The 23,031-nt window shown below is 45.0% G+C and overlaps 1 protein-coding gene across 2 annotated transcripts in view; it reads right to left on the bottom strand.

Annotated features, from left to right (window-relative positions):
• Nucleotides 1-23,031, bottom strand: part of NBEAL2 (neurobeachin like 2) — a 492,927-nt gene that overhangs the window by 249,169 nt on the left and 220,727 nt on the right. For both annotated transcript variants that reach the window (XM_030196875.1, XM_030196883.1), the window contains exons 4-5: nt 14,075-14,156; nt 8,279-8,406 (exon numbers count right to left, since the gene is read on the bottom strand). In XM_030196875.1, the coding sequence (XP_030052735.1) occupies nt 8,279-8,406; nt 14,075-14,156 (210 nt within the window). The remainder of the gene's footprint in view (nt 1-8,278; nt 8,407-14,074; nt 14,157-23,031) is intronic.

Genomic DNA, 23,031 nt, shown 5'->3' with positions numbered 1-23,031 from the left:
GAAAAATTACAAGAGGACCTTACGAGACTGGGAGACTGGGTGTCTAAATGGCAGATGACGCTTAATGTGAGCAAGTGCAAAGTGATGCATGTGGGAAAGAGGAACCCGAATTATAGCTACGTCATACAAGGTTCCATGTTAGGAGTCACAGACCAAGAAAGGGATCTAGGTATCGTCGTTGACGATACGTTAAAACCTTCTGCTCAGTGTGCTGCGGAGGCTAAGAAAGCAAATAGAATGTTAGCTATTATTAGGAAAGGAATGGAAAACAAAAATGAGGATGTTATAATGCCTTTGTATCACGCATGGTGTGACTGCACCTTGTATTATGTTCAATTCTGGTCGCCGCATCTCAAAAAAGATATAGTAGAATTAGAAAAGGTACAGAGAAGGGCGACAAAAATGATAAAGGGGCTGGGACGACTTCCCCATGAGGAAAGGCTAAAGTGGCTAGGGCTCTTCAGCTTGGAGAAAAGGCGGCTGAGAGGAGATATGTTAGAGGTCTATAAAATAATGAGTGGAGTTGAACGAGTAGATGTGAAGCGTCTGTTTATGCTTTCCAAAAATACTAGGACTATGGGGCATTTGATGAAGCTACAATGTAGTAAATTTAAAACGAATCGGAGAAAATATTTCTTCACTCAACGTGTAATTAAGCTCTGGAATTCGCTGCCAGAGATTATGGGTAAAGGCAGTTAGCTTAGCGGAGTTTAAAAAAGGTTTGGAGCTTCTTCCATCAGGAACCACCGCTTTCCAACCAGGATCATTAAGATCTCCAATTCACATATTTTAATCCAGCAGAAACATAATAATCCATATATATTAGGTAGGGATACTCAAATCTTCAGTTGCATAGAATAACAACAGGAATAAACCTCTATAAGGGCCGCTTTTGTCGTTTAGCTACAACATCAGGAGGTGAGATTTTCAAGACATCCCTACAGACACCAAGATGGTGGCTGGGTTTAAACCAAATAGGTTTAATAAGCCAGGAGACAGCATGAGCCTATCTGGCCTATTATGTGGGCTGAAGCCAGTTGGCGGACCTTGCCACCATAATGAGTAACTCAAAACATTCACAGATGATATTGAAAATAGCAAACTTGTGAAGTTTACACTGTTTTATTAAAACGCCTTGGTTTTGCATTCTATCTGTTAGGAGGGGTGCGGGGGGAGGGTTGGGGAGTTTGAGGAGTTTGTTTTGGGTACACCAATATGATGGCTGCGCAGGGGAGATGGCTTCAAATTTTGAAGTCATGCTGTCTCCTGTCTTATTAAACCTCCTTAGTTTAAATAAATGCTGACCAGTATCCACCAACCAGCAACAACCACTGCTCTTAAAGGAACAGTATCAAACTTTTTTTAAAAAAGCATGCCAATCAACACCTATATTAAGTCTCATAGGCTTCACTGTAATTAGGTCATATATTCAACATTGCTCCCACTGTCTCAGTCTCTGACTGACATCATCCCCACGCTGGAGGATTAGCAGCAGGTCAGTAGCCATACATTGCAATTGGGGAAAAAAAAAGTTTAAATTGCATACAATGATGTATCAAAGTTTCCTCCAATTTTCCAGCAGTCACACAATGCTGATGCTTTATCAGTCTTGTCTTTGACATCAAGGAAGTTTGTCCTACATATATCAGATCACAAGGGCAGCATATAATTAAATCACACATGAAGAAATGCAGGTGGTTGAATAGAAATGTTCTTACATTTTATAGACTGATTACACCTACTACTACTACTACTTGACATTTCTAGAGCGCTACTAGGGTTACGCAGCGCTGTACAGTTTAACAAAGAAGGACAGTCCCTGCTCAAAGGAGCTTACAATCTAAAGGACGAAATGTCAAGTTTGGGCAGTCTAGATTTCCTGAATAGAGGTAAAGTGGTTAGGTGCCGAAGGCGACATTGAAGAGGTGGGCTTTGAGCAAGGATTTGAAGATGGGCAGGGAGGGGGCCTGGCGTATGGGCTCAGGGAGTTTATTCCAAGCATGGGGTGAGGCGAGGCAGAAAGGGCGGAGCCTGGAGTTGGCGGTGGTGGAGAAGGGTACTGAAAGGAGGGATTTGTCTTGAGAGCGGAGGTTACGGGTAGGAACATAAGGGGAGATGAGTGTAGAGAGGTAAGGAGGGGCTAGAGATCGAGTGCATTTGTAGGTTAGAAGGAGAAGCTTGAACTGTATGCGGTACCTAATCGGAAGCCAGTGAAGTGACTTGAGGAGAGGGGTGATATGAGTATATCGGTCCAGGCAGAAGATAAGACTGCAGCAGAGTTCTGAATGGACTGAAGGGGGGATAGATGGCAAAGTGGGAGGCCAGTGAGGAGTAGGTTGCAGTAGTCAAGGCAAGAGGTAATGAGAGAGTGGACGAGAGTTCGGGTGGTGTGCTCCGAGAGGAAAGGGCAAATTTTGCTAATGTTATAGAGGAAGAAGCGACAGGTCTTAGCTATCTGCTGGATATGCGTAGAGAAGGAGAGGGAGGAGTCGAAGATGACTCAGAGGTTGCGGACACCTAAAGGAAGCTCCCTCGCCCGCAACTTCCTCCAATTTGCAGGACCAAACATCAAACTTGCATAACTTGTCAGCCAAATTCATGCTGCGGGCAAAGGCAATCATACATTCCAATTGAAAAAACAATATGCACCTGCAAAACTCTCTAGTGTTTTCTGATGATTGCAGCAATACGATACGAAGCATACGTATATTTCAAAACACAAGACGCTTGCTGAAACTCCATCTCCCTTGATTTAGGCTGCAAAAGCACATCTCTACTGTTGTGCAATGCTCGCTTACACGCGCTATTGCTAACTTATTGTGAATAACTGTTTTCATTGAATTTCTCGTTCAACTCCACTGCTGTAGATTTATATCCCAAAACTGAATCACAAATCCATCTGTATCTGAGAAATTGGGAAAATGGGAAACTTTCTCATGTGGAAAGGATGCATACTCTTATAATTCAACAATGTGTTCCTAGCAGTAGGCTTCAAATATACTGACGTAGAAAAGTCAATCCCCTCCGTTCGAATAAGGACATCCAAAAATGTAATTTCCTGAACATAAGCCTTAAACTTAATATTAAGATGACTTTGGTTCAAAGACCCCACACAACTTGGTAACTTCATTGATGGTGTCCAACCAAATCAAAAAATATCATTAATATATTGGAGCCAACAATGTATCCACCAATATTCTGAATGGGAATATACCCAACGTTGTTCAAATTCAGCTATGAATAAATTGGCTACCGACGGGGCTGAGGTCCTCATCGCCACACCAGACAGCTATAACTATATCTGCCCATCAAAGAAAAAATGGTTGTTGCATAAGGCCAACTCTATCAATGCCATCAAAAAGTCAGTTATGACCCAACAAGGATCATGACAAGAGCTGTCCAAGCATCCTGAAGAACTCCTACAGCTTCCCACGGTGGAACTGATGTATGCAATAACTTTAAGGAGGGGCTGATATTGTGGCTGGATCCTGGGAGCTTTGAGGTTTAATTTCATTCTCACAAAAGTCTATGTGGGGCAGGTATCATGTGGGAGGTTCAGCTACCTTTGATAATAGTTTTTCTGATTTCAATTACCCCAATACTGACTGGATAAATGACACATTAGAGAGTGTTAGGGAAGTAAAATTCCTAGACGTAATAAATGAGAGCAACTGATCCAGGTACCAACGAGAGGGGAGCTGTTTTAGATCTAGTCCTTAATGGAATGAAGAATTTAGTACAAGACGTAACGATACTGGGTCTGCTGGGAAACAGTGATCATAACATGATCAAATGTGAGCTAATATCTGGAGTGAAGTCACTTAGGAAATTTACAGTAGCAGCATTTAATTTTCAAAAGGGCAGGTATGATAAAATGAGGAAAATGGTTAAAAAGAAGCTTAAAAAAAAGGATCAGCCATAAAGGTCAGGACTTTAAATCAGGCATGGGTGTTTAAAAATATTATCTCAGAAGTCCAGACCAGATGTATTCCAAGTATAAATAAAGATGGAAAGAAAAGCAAACGACAGCCCGCATTGGTTAAAAGGTGAAGTGAAAGAGGCTATTAGAGTCAAAAGAACATCTTTCAAAACATGGGAAAAGGATCTGAATGAAGAAAACAAGAAGCAATATAGGCACTCGCATGTTAGATGCAAAGCACTGATAAGAAGACAATAAGAGAATATGAAGTGAAAGTTGCCATAGAGGCTAAAATCCATAATAACAAATTTTTCAGAAAGCCTGTGGGACAATCTGTGAGATCATCTGGTTCCTCGGGGTGGGGGTGGGGTCTTCCATGCCACGAAACGTTTTGTCCAAGATTTTTTGGGGGGGGAGGGGTTTTGACATTGACCTTCTCTGTTATCTTGCACTAGAGGAGGGCTGCAAGGAAGGTGGGATGGTGGTCTGTTGCAGTTGTTCAGTATATCCTATGATTGACATTTTCAGGTACTCATCCAGGTCTGTTCCCTGCCTCTTGCACTTTAAAAGGCTTGCATTTACCAATGGGGCCATCAGAGTCAAGGCTTCCGCTGGACTCGTCTAGTCCAACAGAAATCTGTCGATGTGGGAGTTGGAGGATTGTTGGGTGAGGGGTGGGTTGTTTGGGGGAAGGGACGGGAACAGGGTGTTTGGTCTGGTTTATCTAGATTGTAATCTCTTTGAGCAGGGACTGTCTTTTTTGTGTATGGTGTACAGCGCTGCGTATGCCTTGTAGCGCTATAGAAATGATAAGTAGTAGTAGTAGTTTGCAGTTTCATCAAAACATTGAACCATTTGTAAATTTGCTGTTGGATGTATTTTTATTTGAAAGTTAAATAAAACGTTTAAACACAGAGTTTCAGTGGCAGCTGCTGAAGACTTTATATTTAAGGCTGGAAAACTACAGCCAGCCAAATGCAGAACAGGGGCAGCTTTCATCAACAAAGCCTTACAACTTTTCCAATGCTTCTGATCCATAAAAAGAAAAAGGGAAGTGGGAAAGGTGGTGAAATTATTTTTGGTGTCTATATTTAAACACAAAGAACCAAATGATTTTTTTGTCCTTTTTACTTTACACAAAGGAAGCTGTAAATATATCTCACAGCTGCCTTCTGCGTTGCTCTATCTTTGTCTATCACATTCTGTAGTTTTTTACCTTTTGTATGTGGAACACCATTAATAATATTATTATTATTATTATTATTGTTAATGGGGTTTTTGGGAGGAGGTGGTTTGTTGCCTTCAGGTTCAGGTTAGAAATGGAAAGGTGAGAGAGTCTACTCTAATTCCAGGCCCAGTCCAGATGCCACTTCAGTCCACTAGAAAGCTGCACAGAAGCGGGGACAGCGAGAATCCCGTGGGGATGGACTGAGGTCCATGGGATCCCATGGAGATGGACCCGGGTCTTGCGGGGTTCCCGTGGAACCACACAATTGAACTGACCCATGCTTTCCCTCTCCACATATACCTGAAGTCACCCTGGTGGTCTAGTGACTTGCTTCGGGGCAGGAAAGATCTCTTTCCTGCCCGATGCTGCTGATCTGTCTTGTTTAAAATGGCTGCTCAGACTTCAAGCAGAAGTCTCGCGAGGCCACCACTTGGCAGCCATTTTTAACAAGCGGCGGCAGTGAGATGGAACAGCGGCAGCCGGCAGGAAAGAGTGGGGATCTTTCCTGGCCCAAAGCAAGCCACTAGACCACCAGATACAGTGGTGGAAATAAGTATTTGATCCCTTGCTGATTTTGTAAGTTTGTCCACTGACAAAGACATGAGCAGCCCATAATTGAAGGGTAGGTTATTGGTAACAGTGAGAGATAGCACATCACAAATTAAATCCGGAAAATCACATTGTGGAAAGTATATGAATTTATTTGCATTCTGCAGAGGGAAATAAGTATTTAATCCCTCTGGCAAACAAGACCTAATACTTGGTGGCAAAACCCTTGTTGGCAAGCACAGCGGTCAGACGTCTTCTGTAGTTGATGATGAGGTTTGCACACATGTCAGGAGGAATTTTGGTCCACTCCTCTTTGCAGATCATCTCTAAATCATTAAGAGTTCTGGGCTGTCGCTTGGCAACTCGCAGCTTCAGCTCCCTCCATAAGTTTTCAATGGGATTAAGGTCTGGTGACTGGCTAGGCCACTCCATGACCCTAATGTGCTTCTTCCTGAGCCACTCCTTTGTTGCCTTGGCTGTATGTTTTGGGTCATTGTCGTGCTGGAAGACCCAGCCACGACCCATTTTTAAGGCCCTGGCGGAGGGAAGGAGGTTGTCACTCAGAATTGTACGGTACATGGCCCCATCCATTCTCCCATTGATGCGGTGAAGTAGTCCTGTGCCCTTAGCAGAGAAACACCCCCAAAACATAACATTTCCACCTCCATGCTTGACAGTGGGGACGGTGTTCTTTGGGTCATAGGCAGCATTTCTCTTCCTCCAAACACGGCGAGTTGAGTTCATGCCAAAGAGCTCAATTTTTGTCTCATCTGACCACAGCACCTTCTCCCATTCACTCTCGGCATCATCCAGGTGTTCACTGGCAAACTTCAGACGGGCCGTCACATGTGCCTTCCGGAGCAGGGGGACCTTGCGGGCACTGCAGGATTGCAATCCGTTATGTCGTAATGTGTTACCAATGGTTTTCGTGGTGACAGTGGTCCCAGCTGCCTTGAGATCATTGACAAGTTCCCCCCTTGTAGTTGTAGGCTGATTTCTAACCTTCCTCATGATCAAGGATACCCCACGAGGTGAGATTTTGCGTGGAGCCCCAGATCTTTGTCGATTGACAGTCATTTTGTACTTCTTCCATTTTCTTACTATGGCACCAACAGTTGTCTCCTTCTCGCCCAGCATCTTACTGATGGTTTTGTAGCCCATTCCAGCCTTGTGCAGGTGTATGATCTTGTCCCTGACATCCTTAGACAGCTCCTTGCTCTTGGCCATTTTGTAGAGGTTAGAGTCTGACTGATTCACTGAGTCTGTGGACAGGTGTCTTTCATACAGGTGACCATTGCCGACAGCTGTCTGTCATGCAGGTAACGAGTTGATTTGGAGCATCTACCTGGTCTGTAGGGGCCAGATCTCTTACTGGTTGGTGGGGGATCAAATACTTATTTCCCTCTGCAGAATGCAAATAAATTCATATACTTTCCACAATGTGATTTTCCGGATTTAATTTGTGATGTGCTATCTCTCACTGTTACCAATAACCTACCCTTCAATTATGGGCTGCTCATGTCTTTGTCAGTGGGCAAACTTACAAAATCAGCAAGGGATCAAATACTTATTTCCACCACTGTATGTGCAGGGAGGCCACCCAGGGTTAGAGGGGAGGTGAATGCAGAGTGTGGATGCAGGGAGGAGAGGAAAAATGGGGCAAGGAGGTTAGATTGAGAACAGGAGACGGTAAGAGGCTATCTAGCCCAATGGGTTGAAGCCAGTAGGTGGAGACTGCCGCCATACTAGTTCACCCAAAACAACAGCAAATGCTAGTGAAAACAACAGCAAAAGATTTTTAGAAATAAGGGCCTGCCTATGCATGGTCCATTTGTAGAATGTCAAAAGCTGTTCCAGTTTGATAGGCAGTGCCTTAAAAGGTGGAGGACAAAAGATTTTTTTTTTTTACTTATTTGACAGCTTTTGAATTTATTTTAAAGCTTCCCACATGTAAACATAAATATCATGAAATAAAAACTGAATTTCACTAAAACAGCTTCAAAAATTATTGCTGGTAGAAACTGCACTAAGAAAGGCTGTGTTTTGTGCAATACAGTAATACATAGCCAAATTTCAGTGAGGATATCCTGTTTAGTGATGGGTTCATCTTAACTGTTGTAATCTGTCTTGGAAAGTCTGGTGTTATAAAGAGTGGAAGTAAAATTAAACTCTCCTTTCTTTGGGGCACATGGAATCACACCTTCACCTCATCACTTTTGTACAAATGGATTATTCTATTTAGAGGGTGTTTCAGGGACAAGGGGTTTTCATTATTCAAAATAATGAAAATAAACATTTCATGCGGATCTCTTTCTTGGGGGGGGGGGGGGGGGGGGGGGGGGGGGAGAGCAAGGTGACTGTGGTGCGGCAGAGGCCGGGGACTGGGATGGATGAGATTACTTGTGGCAGGGACGGGTTAGATTCCGAAGGGTTGGATTTCTGTGGTGCGGCAGAGGCCGAGGGCTGGGATGGACGACATTACTTGTGGCAGGGTTAGATTCCCCACTGGAATGGGAAGGGACGGGTTAGATTCCGACAGGGCTGGATTTCTGTCCCTGTGCAACTCTCTACAATCCACTCACCCACTCAGGTGTCTCCTCCAGGTCTGATACGGGTCAAAGAGGCACTCCAAAAGATGAATTGCATACACTGCAACGTTCTGCAGCGGAGCCTCCGTCGGCAGGAGCTCCTCTGGAAGTCTTCTCTTCAACTGAATGGGCAGAAGAGACAGGAAAACATATTCAAGAAAGACATCTATCAATACCCGCACACACACACATCATTCTCACTCCAGCTAGCAACCAAAGGGAAAAAAAACCCTAGGACTGCATTTCGATTCAAATTTTTAATCACATGATTGAAGGTGGGGAAGGAGGATGGGAGACAGAGAGAGAGATAATGGATCTGGGGGTAGAAGGGAGGGAGGGAGAAATGCTGGACAATGAGAGGGGGGTTCCTTGGGCATCTGGGCCCCCCAGTTTGCCAGAGAACATGTTCGGGGAGTGCCAGTGGCTAGAGGCACACTGTTGACGTCCTCGCTCCTAACGCAGTACGAGGAGGAAGTGGGCCACTCGTGCAGCAGATTTCTTCAGCTGGCAGGGCTTCGGCACCCCATCAGCCATCAGTTCTGGAGGCAGCCTAAGCCCAAAATGGGGGGGGGGGCACGTCCCCAAGCACCCCCCTTCTCATTGTCCAGCATCTCTTCCTCCCTCTCCTCTACCCTATTCCATTATCTCGCTCTTCCCTCTTTCCCATCCCCCCCAGATTGCAACATTTCCCCCTCCACTTCCCTCCCTCCAACCTTCTCTCCCTCAGTTCAGCACCTCTCCCTCTCTTTCCCCCCACCCCATGCATGGTCTAGCATTTCTTCCTCTCCTCCCCAGCCCTACCTCAGGTTCCACAAAACTCTCTCAATTCCCTCCCCCCAGTGTCTTTGTTCCAGCAGCATCAGCGACAGCAATACTCTGAGGGGATGTGGCCTGCAACAAGCCTTTCCCTCTCACCTGTCCCACCCTTGCAATAACAGGAAGTTGAATCAGAACGGGCGGTTTGGGTGAGAGGAAAAGGCCCAGTGAAGACTGTAAGAAGCCTATGAGAATCGCTGCCGCTGCTAGAGCAAAAACTTGATTTTTAGCAGGGGGAGAGAAGAAAATTGAGAGTTTTACGGAACCATGAATAGAGCCAGGAGGGAATGAACAGATGCTGGTCCATGCATGGGCAGCAGGAGGGAGAAGGGAGGGAATTAATTGTGATTAATAATTATCACATTAATCATGATTAATGCACAGCCCTAAAAAAAACACAACCTGAAAACTATGGACCATAAACAGATTTAAGTTCTGATCCGAGTATAGAGAGTGAGAACTCGCTCACCACTGCACACCGAGTATCATCTCTCTGTATGGCCCTAGGATTTGGCAGCTATTTCACTCCTCTGGGCTCCCATCACACCTTACAGATGAGCCCAGTTCTGGCGCTCTAACCAACATACATTCGGCAGACCGTCTCATTCTCTCCAGACAGTTCAACTGTCTATCATTTGCTTTCATCCAACACCCTGGGATCCTTTTTATTTTTTGGAGGGGGGGGGGGGGGGGATGAGTATTATTTGTGTTAAACCCAAACTGCCTCTCAGCTATAAATATATCTCTCTTAACACACACGTAGCCATATACAATTGAATGTCAATTTTAAATTTGTAGACTGTCTTTCATGATTGCAAATCATACTAAGGCAATAATACATTAAATTTCACACAGTACAAAGTACAATATATAATAATAAAAAAGGATCAAAAATAAATGTCAATTGACACACCATGTGCCAAGCCACAGTGAATTAAATCAACCAAAATGACTAAAGGCCTGGTTTTACCAAGCTCGGATTCCCGTAGGCTGAAACAAGATGAACAGGGCACATTTGCACTGTGACATAATGGCATGTTTTACCTTCCTCCATTTGCAGACTCAATGGTGAGAGACAGACTATAAAGTATGGAGTAGCCTAGTGGTTAGTGCAGTGGCCTGAGAACCTGGGGAACCGGGTTCGGTTTCTACTGCATCTTCTTGTGATTCTGGGCAAGTCACTTAACCCTCCATTGCCCCAAGTAAAAAATAAGTACCCATATGTAACATGTAAACTGCTTTGACTGTAACTGCTGAAAGGCAGTATATCAAATCCCATCCATCCCCTTTCCATACAGTACCAGGGACTGTGTGGGTTCCTGAGGGGTAGTATATGGTCTGTGTGATGTGCTGGTGGTGTTGTCAGTAATGTGTCTTCAGTGAGGATAGGTTTCTATTAGTAGGGATGTCTGGCAGGCTGGGTGGGGTATGACACTGGGGTGCCTCTCTAGCATCCAACTCCTGCAGCAGGAAACAGGAAGTTTCATCAGAGGAGGCGGGTTGCAAGAGAGGGAGGGTTCGAGTTCCAGAGAAGTAGCGGAGCAGTGTGTACATTTTTTTATTTTTATTTTTGTTACATTTGTACCCCACGCTTTCCCACTCATGGCAGGCTCAATGCGGCTTACATGGGGCAGTGGAGGGTTAAGTGACTTGCCCAGAGTCACAAGGAGCTGCCTGTGCCTGAAGTGGGAATTGAACTCAAGTTCCTCAGTTCCCCAGGACCAAAGTCCACCACCCTAACCACTAGGCCACTCCTCCACTGTTGCTACTATTTGAGATTCTACATGGAATGTTGCTATTCCACTAGCAACATTCCATGTAGAAGTCGGCCCTTGCAGATCACCAATGTGGCTGGGCAGGCTTCTGTTTCTGTGAGTCTGACGTCCTGCACATACGTGCAGGAAGTCAGACTCACAGAAGCAGAAGCCTGCGCAGCCTTCTACATGGAATGTTGCTAGTGGAATAGCAACATTCCATGTAGAATCTCCAATAGTAGCAACATTCCATGTAGAAGTCGGCCCTTGCAGATCACCAATGTGGCCGTGCAGGCTTCTACATGGAATGTTGCTAGTGGAATAGCAACATTCCATGTAGAATCTCCAATAGTATCTATTTTATTGCATTTGTACCCCGCGCTTTCCCACTCATGGCAGGCTCAATGCGGCTTATATGGGGCAATGGAGGGTTAAGTGAGTTGCCCAGAGTCACAAGGAGCTGCCTGTGCCTGAAGTGGGAATCAAACTCAGTTCCTCAGTTCCCCAGGACCAAAGTCCACCACCCTAACCACTAGGCCACTCCTCCACACAATGCTCCACATAGTGCTGTCGTGTGTACAAGGCAAGATCAGAGGATCGCGCGGGTGGTGGTGGGGGGATGAAATGCCAGAGAGCAAGGTGGCAGGAGATAAAAGGCTGCTAGTGTATGATGGTGATGGCGGCGGCTCGGGGGGGGGGGGGGGGAGATAGCTGCAGGAGCACCAGGGAAGGAGGGGGCAGCGGTAGGAGAGAAAACTATGATTGAGGTAGGTAGAGTCTGGGAGAAGAGGAAAGAGAGAAAGATAGGTAGTGGAACCAGGAGCAAGAAGCTCGATGTGATTTTAACGCATTACATGTACAACCCTAAATTTTTTTACAGCATTTCTATCCCACATTTTCCAAATAGCGCTGTTTCAATGTGGCTTACATGGAACTATGAAATACAATAAGATAGCGGATCTGAATTACACAGATTCAAAGTGGATTTAACTCTGCTGCCCGTCTCATCTTCCGCCAGGGTCACTTTACTCATACTACCCCTCTCCTCAAGACCCTTCACTGGCTCCCTATCCGTTTTCGCATCCTGTTCAAACTTCTTCTACTAACCTATAAATGTACTCACTCTGCTGCTCCCCAGTATCTCTCCACACTCGTCCTTCCCTACACCCCTTCCCGTGCACTCCGCTCCATGGATAAATCCTTCTTATCTGTTCCCTTCTCCACTACTGCCAACTCCAGACTTCGCGCCTTCTGTCTCGCTGCACCCTACGCCTGGAATAAACTTCCTGAGCCCCTACGTCTTGCCCCATCCTTGGCCACCTTTAAATCTAGACTGAAAGCCCACCTCTTTAACATTGCTTTTGACTCGTAACCACTTGTAACCACTCGCCTACCCTCCTCTCTTCCTTCCCGTTCACATTAATTGATTTGATTTGCTTACTTTATTTATTTTTTGTCTATTGGATTGTAAGCTCTTTGAGCAGGGACTGTCTTTCTTCTATGTTTGTGCAGCGCTGCGTATGCCTTGTAGCGCTATAGAAATGCTAAATAGTAGTAGTAGTAGTAGTAATTTAAAGAGGGATAGGGGAAAAGTGAAGTACAGGGGGAAGGGCAGCAAGGTGGGGAGATGGATCCATTTGCAGGCTGGGGATGTAGGAGACACTGCTGTGTAAGAGTGATGACTATACATAGCTGATTCATAGTGGAGCTTCATGGAAGGATTTTTTGAAGTGGGCCCTCAGTCATTTACGAAATATCAGGCAATTATTAAGGTTCCTCAATGCTTTAGGGAGTGCACTGCAGCTCTTAGAGCACAAGTAGGTGAGTGATGCGTAAACTGTCTTGTATTGTACACCCTGGCAGTTAGGGAAGTGGAGTGTGAGATAACTTTGTACTTCCATGTGTATGTGGCATAGCGGCAGGTTTATTAGGTTCGACATGTATTCCGGAGCCAGACCGAAGATGATTCTGTATGCTAGTGTACAGAGCAGGGGCTAGAGTGAGGGGGCACATTATACCCCCCCCACCGCCGTCAACCCCCCCCTACCGCCGTTAACACTCCCTCCCTCCCCCGCCTACCGCCGTCACCTACCCCAAGGTCCGCTTCCTCCGGCTTTTTAAAATATTGCTTCAGCTGGCGGGGGACCCCAACCCCCTGCCAGCCCAGCCGCGATCTTTAACTTTTTCATCCTCATCGTGCAGCGCGCTGTGAAAGCTGCATGCATCTTTAGTTCCAGTTGGATGGAGTCTCTGACGTCGCAGCACGTTGTAACGTCAACGTGCTGCGACGTCAGAGACTCTATCCAACTGGAACTAAAGATGCATGCAGCTTTCACAGCGCGCTGCACGACGAGGATGAAAAAGTTAAAGATCGCGGCTGGGCTGGCGGGGGGTTGGGGTCCCCCGCCAGCTGAAGCAATATTTTAAAAAGTCGGAGGAAGCGGAGCTCGGGGTAGGCGACGGCGGTAGGCGAGGGAGGGAGGGTTAACGGCGGTAGGGGGGTCCGGGGCAAAATCTGCGGGGGCCCAGGCCCCTGTGGCCCCACACAGATATGCCCCTGGTACAGAGCTTGAACGTTATACTTGCTTGCACAGGGAGCCAGTGCAAAGCTTGCAGCAGTGGGCCGGCTCTTTCAAAGCACAATTTTCCGAAGACCAGTCAGGTGACAGTGTTTTGTGCCGTTTTAAGTTTTTTTATAATTGAATCTTTGCAGCTGGCATAGACGCTGTTACAGTAGTCAATGTGTGCAAGGGTTAGGGTCAGGGGCGTAGCTACGTGAAGCCCCTGTAGATTTGGCCCTGGCCCCCCCACCGACGACCCTCTTGACCCCCCTCCCACCACCAACCCCCCCCCCCCCCCCCCGCCGCCGTCGGGTACCTTTGCTGGCGGGGGACCCCAACCCGCCACCAGCCGAGATCCTCTTCTTCAGTATGGCCATGTACGTGGATAAGTTAGAGGTCTATAATTTTGGGGAATATTACTTGGATCTCCCTATGGAAGAAGAGATGTTCTTTCTGTTATTAGCCACTGGGATGTTAAGTCTGGCTCCCAGGATTTGGTGGAGTGATGTAACCATTTGAGCCAAAATTAGGTCACTCTATCTGGGCTTGGGCCAGGACCAAGGCTCTGCCAGTTCCTACCTGTAAGAGCATAGCATAAGCTACCATAAAGAAGTCAACACAAAAGGCTTGAGGAATAAACACCAGAAACACAGACTCACCCTGCTTATACAGGCACCCAACAGGTTTGTCACCTCGTGTACAAAAATAAATGCCCTGTCACCTTCCACATTTTCCAAATTCCTGTGAAAAGAAGCAAAACAGAGGTACAGATTTAGGACAAGGCTGCATTAGAGTTGTTTTTAGTCTCCCCTGCTCCCGCCCTCCCCAACCCTTAGTCAACAAATTCACAATACATTTGAATGGATTAGCAGTCCTGCCAAGAGCAGAACAAAACAAGAGTCTCATGTAGGACCACCAATTACAAAAAGGGTACAGACCACTAAAACTAGCCACAGACCATGCCATATTAAGATCAACCACTCCCTCTTCCCTCAAATACTCCTGCCAGAATTCTGTGCTAAAAAAACAAAACTCTGCCAAAAAATTAGCAAATTCTGCAAGTTTGTCATAATTTAAACAATATTACAGTCCTCCTCCCTATACACAGATACCATACATATTTTCCCAGCCCCCTCCCATTTCCCACAGCATATTTTCCCAGCCCCCTCCCACTTCCCACAGTATCCACTTTTTTTTACAGCCCCCCTCCCTGCACTCACACACCATCCATATTTTTTTTCCAAAACCCTTGCACCCACACATACCATCCATTATTTTCTAGTCCCTCCTACACAAATATATACCAATCCTAGTTTTTCCCAGCCCCCTCCCTCTGCACCCATACATAGCATCTACCTGCGCTCGCACTCACCAGTAAGCCAGTGTAGCCTTTTCAGCACTCTAAAGGTATTGGAGACAAAAACCTAGTCATAGTGAAACATTAGTATGAGCGCCTACATCCAAGATCCAAGGTTTTTGTCTCCAGTACCTTTAGAGTGCTGAAAAGGCATGTGTGTGTGTGTATATATATATATATGTATGTATTTACACACACACACATTGTACAGGGACTCCTGACGCAGGCCTGTGCATCATCCTTGTCAACTTCGCTGTGTTTTGCCTGTCATTCCAAAGTAATGGCACCAGCCAGAAAAATGCCCTCTCTTAAATTCCCACTCCCACCCCATGAGCTCTAGAAAAATGCAGCACTACCAATCTATGATCTTGCAAAGATCTAAGCCAGCACATTGGAGTATAAGAAATAGTCAAGTGGTTTAATTTCAGCGGCTGCTGTTCGAACAGAGATCTGTGTGTTAAACAAACAATTTTTTGGTCACGTGATGCGGTGGAAGCAGTAACAGCGTTTCTGTGCTGCTCCGAGTGCCCTGCCCGCCCCCGCTCGAAACCGCCGTAGAAACAACCTCAAAAACCTGATCGGACCATACAAACGAGCAGAGGAAGGTGCATGGAACAATATTTAGTTCCTATGCCGCCCGGAAGCACAAGAAAAGGCTCGAAAAGCGACAAAGAAAAACTCCCCGCGGCAAACAGCGATTCCAAGATGGCGGCCGCATCTCCGCGAGGCGAGGCTGAATTTTCCGCCCGACAGCTAGCACAATTGGTAACGGCGGTGGGAACAGCATTGGAACCACGCTTTACAGCATTAGAGAGCCGAATGGGGAAAATAGATGGCACATTGGCGGAAATAACAAGCAAAACGGCGGAGGTTGAAAAACGAGTATCAGACCTAGAAGACACGTGGCAGCAACGTGAGCCTGATATAACTAACTTAAAGCAACAATTAGCCATCCAGGCAGAAAAACTGGATGAGCTAGAGAACAGAACCAGGCGATGCAATCTCAGACTGGTGGGCCTGCCTGAAACCATACCAGACAAGAATCTAAGTACAGTGCTGGAAACATGGCTATCTAAAGAATTTGCTATATCAGACAGCAGAGGCCATCTTTGTATCGAACGGGCCCACAGACTGGGGAGACCGGGTCAGCCGGGGTCCAGACCCAGAGTGGTTATAATAAAAGTTCTCAACTATCTTCACAAAGAAGAGATTCTACAGGGATACCGACAGAAAAGAGACACTTTAAGATACGCGGACAATCAAATAAGAATATTTCAGGATTATTCAGCTAGCGTGCAGGAGAGGAGACGCAAATTCCACCCGATTTGCACCTCACTTATTGACAGAAATACTCGGTTTATGCTCCTGTACCCAGCTACACTAAAAATTATGAAAGATGGAAAATGGATATCCTTCATCTCGGAACAATCTGCGACACAATTTATCAATCAGGAACTGCAAGGACCAGCAACACCAACGTGAACTTGTTCCAAAACTGTGGTAAACAGACTCTGAAATTGATAAGACCATTCTGCCAGATCAGATGTCACCTTTTGAGAACTTAAACTGTCCTAGGCCAAAGGTAAAATGATATGTCTGGGGGGGAGCGGGGCACTCAGCACGGTGTGACTAGGCCTTGATGGGGAATGTCCTTTCAAGGCACTTTTTGGGAGAAGGGGAGTGGGGAGAAGGGGTAAACACGAGGACAAGGGGAGGGTTAGGGGGGGGGGAAGCCACATTAACGGGAACTAATGGAAAGAGAATTAGTGGGGTAAAGAGAGAGGGAATCACTGGTACCTATGATCACATGAGAGTTAATTTGAATCTTGGTCTTCAAATACAGGCAGCATGCTCCTGGGGGGAGGCTGGGCCCCCGGGGGTAGGTCAGGAACCACTATTGATAGTATCCCCAAAGCCAGAGAGTCATTAACCACTCTGGAGTAAAGATCTTGTCGTGGAATGTCTCAGGCATCACATCGCCAGTGAAGAGATATAAGATCCTGTCTCAGATAAAGCGTCATAATATAGACTTTGCATGCTTGCAAGAAACAAAATTATCAGATACTGAACATAGAAAACTCTGTCAGCAGTGGGTGGGTGAGAGCCATTTTTCCTCCTCGGGCAACAGGAAGAGCGGGGTTGCAATATTAGTACGCAAGGGGTTACCTTGCACCAATACCCTGATACACAAAGACTCAGAGGGACGTATAGTGCTAATCCGTGTCAATTTCCAAGGTCAGAGCTTTTATTTGTGTGCGATATATGCACCAAATTCTTATGACCCAAGATTCTTCCAGTCCTTAATAGCATTAGGGCTGCAATATACTGATGCCCCCTGGGTGTGGGCGGGAGATTTCAATCAGGTACAAGACCCGTCCCTGGATAGATCATCACCTGTGGCGGTACCAGGAATAAGTAAGGGGAAGGGGATCCCAGCACTTTGCCAACACTTGCACTTAATTGACCCGTGGCGCTCCCTACACCCGACAACAAAGGACTATACCCATCAGTCAAAAGCCCACCAATCCTGGTCTAGAATCGATTACATACTTATATCACAATCTTGGTTTTTCAAAGTTCAACAAGCAGTTATTGGCCCTATGGAAATCTCAGACCATAGTATGATATGGGTGGAACTCGATATAAGAGAGGGAGGGAGAACAGCCAACCATTGGAGATTCCCTGCTTACCTCTACAGGGACAAACACTTCCTAGACCACTTAATGGGAAAATGGAAATTGTACGAGGACATGAATTATCCCACATGTGACTCGCCCATATTATTCTGGGAAGCATCCAAAGCGGTCATGAGAGGGGAAGTAATAGCGTTCCAGAGTGCTAGAAAAAAACGATTAGCAGCGGGCATTTTGCGTCTAGAAATCGAATACAAGAAAGCAAAGAGGAAACACATAGCACAACCCTCCCCCGATAATAGGGACTCCATGTCAGCGGCTCTGGTGGCACTCAATTCACTCATCCACGAGCAAGCCTCGAAGCAATTAATGGCTCGACGGCTGAACTTCCAACGCTTTGGGAATAAATCGGGTAAGCTACTAGCAAGAATAGCAAAAACGCAAACCTCCCAACGATTCATTTCAGTGATTACGAACTCCAAGGGGGATAAGCTAACTAAATTACCAGACATAGTTAATACATTCCAGGAATATTTTAAAGAAACGTATAGTGCCAAAGATAGGGTTAGGGGTCCTATGACCCGAGACTACCTAGAAGATGCAAAAATGCCCCAACTCACAGAAATGGCTCGCCAAGCACTGCTAACCCCTCTTGCAACACAAGAGGTTCTCAACGTATTGAAAACCCTGAACCCGGGCTCAGCACCTGGCCTCGATGGCTTCTCTAATGAATACTATAAGATGCTAGGCCCCCAGGTGTGTGGTGCCTTGGTAGATTACTTTGAGGCAGTGGTGGCTAGAGGATTCTTCTCACCAAGGGAGAATGAAGCCTTAATAACATTAATCCCCAAACCGGGTAAACCAAAAGATTTGGTAGAGTCCTATAGACCCATCTCCCTCATCAATGTAGATGTTAAGATCCTATCCAGAGTGCTAACAAATAGACTGACAGCTCATATCCCAAACCTAATAGGAGAACACCAAGTGGGATTTGTCAAGGGCCGGCAAGCGGTAAGACAAGTTCGGAAAGCACTCCTTACAGTGGCTTATGGGCAAATTACGGGTGACCCCTTATTGCTGGTTAGTCTTGACGCGGCTAAAGCTTTTGACAAAGTTAATGGAGAATACCTGTTCCAAGTGCTCGAGTACATTGGTCTTAATGGTTGGTTTCTGCAAGCAATCCAGACACTATATAATAACACCACAGCACAAATATTGATTAACGGCACTAGATCTTTCGAGTAGAACGGGGCACAAGGCAGGGGTGTCCCTTGTCGCCCATCCTATTCCTCCTCTACCTAGAACCACTTCTACGTACGATTCTGCTAGACCACGACATACGAGGAGTAACACTTCATGGACAACAAATAAAAGTGCTAGCTTTTGCAGACGACATGTTCCTTACACTCACACAGCCGAGGCCCTCAGTCTTACGGTTGCTCGAAGTCATAGAAGAATTTGGGTTCTACTCAGGATTACAATTAAACCTACACAAATCAATAGCTCTCCCGATCCAGGAGGAGGTGAGGGAGGGGTGGAGTGGCTCATTCCCTTTTCAGTGGGCTGAGGACAACATCAAGTACTTGGGAGTTTTCATCCCAAAAAACTTAGCGAACTTGTATAAAGAGAACATAGGCCCACTGAAGGTTACAACTAAGGAAACACTACATGGTTGGCAGGGTTTACCCATATCTTTGAAAGGGAGAATCGCAATGTATAATATGTTCATCTTCCCGAGGTGGACGTACATCTTCCAGATGATTCCAGCCACATTGGGATATAAAGAGGAGGTCTGGCTCAATACAACCCTCACTGCATTCTTATGGCAAGGTAAACGGGCACGCACAGGACTGAGAAATCTTATGAAACCCTGCTCGGGAGGGGGACTGGGACTACTTGATCTAAAACTCATAGCGACAGCATGTGGCCTGAGACATTTATCAGACTGGTTTAGAGGAAAAGAGTTTTTTTCTTGCACAAAGATAGAAACCATATTGATGGCACCGATGGACTTTGCTTACTGGCTTCATGCTTCAGCAAAAGAACTCCCACCATTGGGTCAGTATGGGTACATTATAAATCCTTTGCGTAAAACATGGAAATGGCTGGGTAAGAGGTACAAATGGAACAAAGCAGTAACTTCACTGCTCCCAATTAAAGGTAATTTAGCATTCCCAGAGGGGGGAGGCTCTGCCTTGTTCAAAAAATGGGAGAATTGTGGCATTAAGTACTTGTTTCAAGTGGTGTCGGAAGACGGGAATATTAAACCCTTCAGAACCCTGTGTGAAGAATTTGGTCTGGGACAGAAAGACCACTTCCAGTACTTACAACTTCAACACTATGTTAGGTCTCTGCCCGCAACAGACCTTACACAGCAAAAATGGGACTCTATGAATGATCTTCTCGGCCTAGATGCCCAACTAAAAATACCCCTCCGTTACTTCCATCGCCACCTGCGAGATTCGCAGGGGACGTCAGATTATACAAACATCTCACAACAGTGGCATCAAGAACTGAGATGGAAACCCAACTCTGAGCAAATAAAACTGTGTCTGACAGGTGTATACCAGATGACAGAGAATGTGGCATGGCAGGAGATGCAATACAAATTTATTTTACGGCTTTATATTTCACCACACAGAGCCTTTAAAGCGACCATCAGACCTACAGATGACTGCCCAAAGTGTGGACAGGTGGGAGCCTCCTTGGGGCACATGTTTTGGTTCTGTTCAATGGTGTTCCAATTCTGGAAAACGCTGGGACAACATGTATCTCAGATGTGGAAAGTACAATGGCAACCATCACCAGGCCAACTCTTTGAAGTTTACAACATCCGAGGAAAATCACCTGAGGGACTAAAAGCTTTTCTGAAAAGGGCGACCTTGATGGGCAAGCGGACAATTACACAATTATGGTTACAACCAGAGGCCCCTGGAGTTCAGCAATGGAGAGGAGCCATGATGCAATGTTGCATGCTGGAAAAGAAAAGAGTGGGAGACTTGGCTTCTACAAGGGGAGACCAATTTTGTAAAATATGGTCCCCGTTTTGGGACACCCTCACCCCAGTTGGGAGAAGCAGGATTCTAAACTGTTAATAGGTCCAGTAAGTGGAGGTGGAGGGAGGGGAAATAGGGGGGGGGGGGGGGGGGGGGGGGAGTGAACATATGGGGAATGTATACGCTCACTGTTGCATATTAAATATAAAAGTTCACTAAGTATAGCTATAAGTTCGACCACTGTTAGGCGATCTCTTTTCTTTTGTGTCAATTGTTGGACTAGGAAAGAAGGACTAGACACTATACAACAAGTTAAAGTTTAATGTGAGGATACTAATGGGAGGGGAGGGGAGAAAAGGGTGGGAGAAAACATTGATGATGCTGTTATACAGTGTATATACAACGATGACCTGTTTATATGTGTACAAAATGCTTGAACATGTTTGCAATGTCAATTCTCATCAATAAAAACTGTTTATACAAAAAAAAAAAAAAAACAATTTTAAGTTTTATCCTGTAGCCCACCGGTAACCAACGATATCTAATATACAATGGAGTAACATGGTCAAATTTCCCAACCTGTCCTAGCATTCAGATTGCCATGTTCCGCAATGTTTTAGGCACTTAAGCTGCGTACCTGGGAAACCTGCATATACAATATTCCTGTGATCAAATCGTGAAATAAGAAGAGAATGCAGTAAGGTATGTAGAATAGGTTCATTTACAAAAATCCTAATGGACCACAACTCTCTCAAAACAAAAACTTAAAAAATTTTTTAAACATTTTTTAATCCTTCAAACAGAAAGGCTACAACCCCAAAATAATCTCCAAGAATATTGCCTCCTCCCTCAAAACACCCAGGGAGAATCTGCTACAGTACAAAAAGAAAAAATCCACAGACAGAATCCTGCTTGTAGTGACATACAATCCAGAGCTGGAAAAACTGAGGAAAATCATAAGAGATCTACAACCTATACTCCAGGAGGATGAATTACTGAAAGAGATATTCCCATCCCCACCAGTACTGGCCTTCCGACAGCCACCCAACTTAAAACACAAGCTAATCAGAAGTAAACTTCCATCACAGACTGAAAAGGAACAGAAGGGCACACGTCCCTGTAATTTATCCAGTTGCAAACTATGCCAAAATATTTCACAGGACCCCAAAGTCATCCACAAAGGAAAGATATTCAACATAAAGGGATCTTTCACTTGCTCATCTTCCAATGTGGTATATATCATTCAGTGTAAAAATGTAACGAAGGATGCTATATTGGAGAAACAGGCCAGATGCTTAAGACAAGATTCAATTTACATAGACATCATATGAACAATACTGGTGCCAGCAGGGTTCCCACGCCTGTTGGTCAACATTTTACAGGACCAGGACACTGTACCAGTGACTTCACAGTGAGAATCCTGAAAGGTAACTTTAAAACCATACAAGAACGTAAGACCTTTGAAGTCAGAATGATTGAATATTTTAACACCCAACAGAAAGGACTTAACAAGGATCTGGGGTTCCTAGCCCATTATAAACCATAAAGCTGTATGTCTCTGTTGATCACCCTCCCCTCACCTATCCACACCCATCCTGTTAGAATATCAATGATATGCTTTGATGTCCCCATGCATACCTCCTACCCACCCCCACCCTCCCTCTCTGTCAGACTGTCAAAGTAATGCTTTGATGTTTCTCTTATATATACAATCTGCTACCACATTTGCTTATTTCCGATCTGAGGAAGAAGGGCAACCTTCGAAAGCTAATCAAGAAATGTATTAAGTTATGTCCAATAAAAAAGGTATCATCTTATTTTCTTTTCCATGTTTTATTTTGTTTGATTTCTATTGATAACCTTAAGAGTGGACTAACACGGCTACCACACTCCTCCACTTAATCATAGACAGTATTTGATCAGTAAAGCTAAGCTTATAATTATTTATTTATTTGTGACATTTATATCCCACATTATCCCAAACAAGTTTGAGTTCAATGTGGCTTACAATAAACAGTATAGGATACATAACAAAGAATAATGCATAAGAAAGTAATTTGTTGTAAGAATCCAATTTTACAATACACTATCATAAATGTTCTGGGATAGCTATGGATGTTTAACATTTAGAAAATCTATTATGAATGAGAAATTGTACATGAAGCAAAGAGAAAGTTGATGGTAAATAGAATAATAACCAATCCAGGTAATAATTAGTTGTTTGAGATATGGTTGCTCTTTGTGAGGGTTTGTTTGAATAGGAACGATTTGAGGATTTTGCGGAATCCAGTATATTCCTGGATATTTCTTCTTTTGGGTGGTAAAGAGTTCCACCATGTGGTTCCTAGGTAAGTGAAGTCTGCAGAGTGGACAGTTTTCTAGATCACTTTCTTGCAATTTGGGAGGTTTAATAATTGCTATCCCCAAGTACTTAAAACACATCACTGGTGTTATTGATTTACCAAACAAAGTGGGAATCATAGTAGGATATTTAATAGGGTCAGAAATCCAACATACATGTAAAGCATACAAAGAAGCTGCAAAATAGGGGTGCTATCTTATATGCTTATGTTGGACACCCCAGGATATCTCTGGTTTTTCTGCATCTGATCCAAACATATAGGGCCCTG

This window comes from Microcaecilia unicolor, chromosome 1 (genome assembly GCF_901765095.1).
Source record: "Microcaecilia unicolor chromosome 1, aMicUni1.1, whole genome shotgun sequence".
NCBI lineage: Eukaryota > Metazoa > Chordata > Amphibia > Gymnophiona > Siphonopidae > Microcaecilia > Microcaecilia unicolor.
The sequence above is the reverse complement of the archived record's forward strand: the minus strand, read 5'-3'. Positions and strand labels throughout refer to the sequence as shown.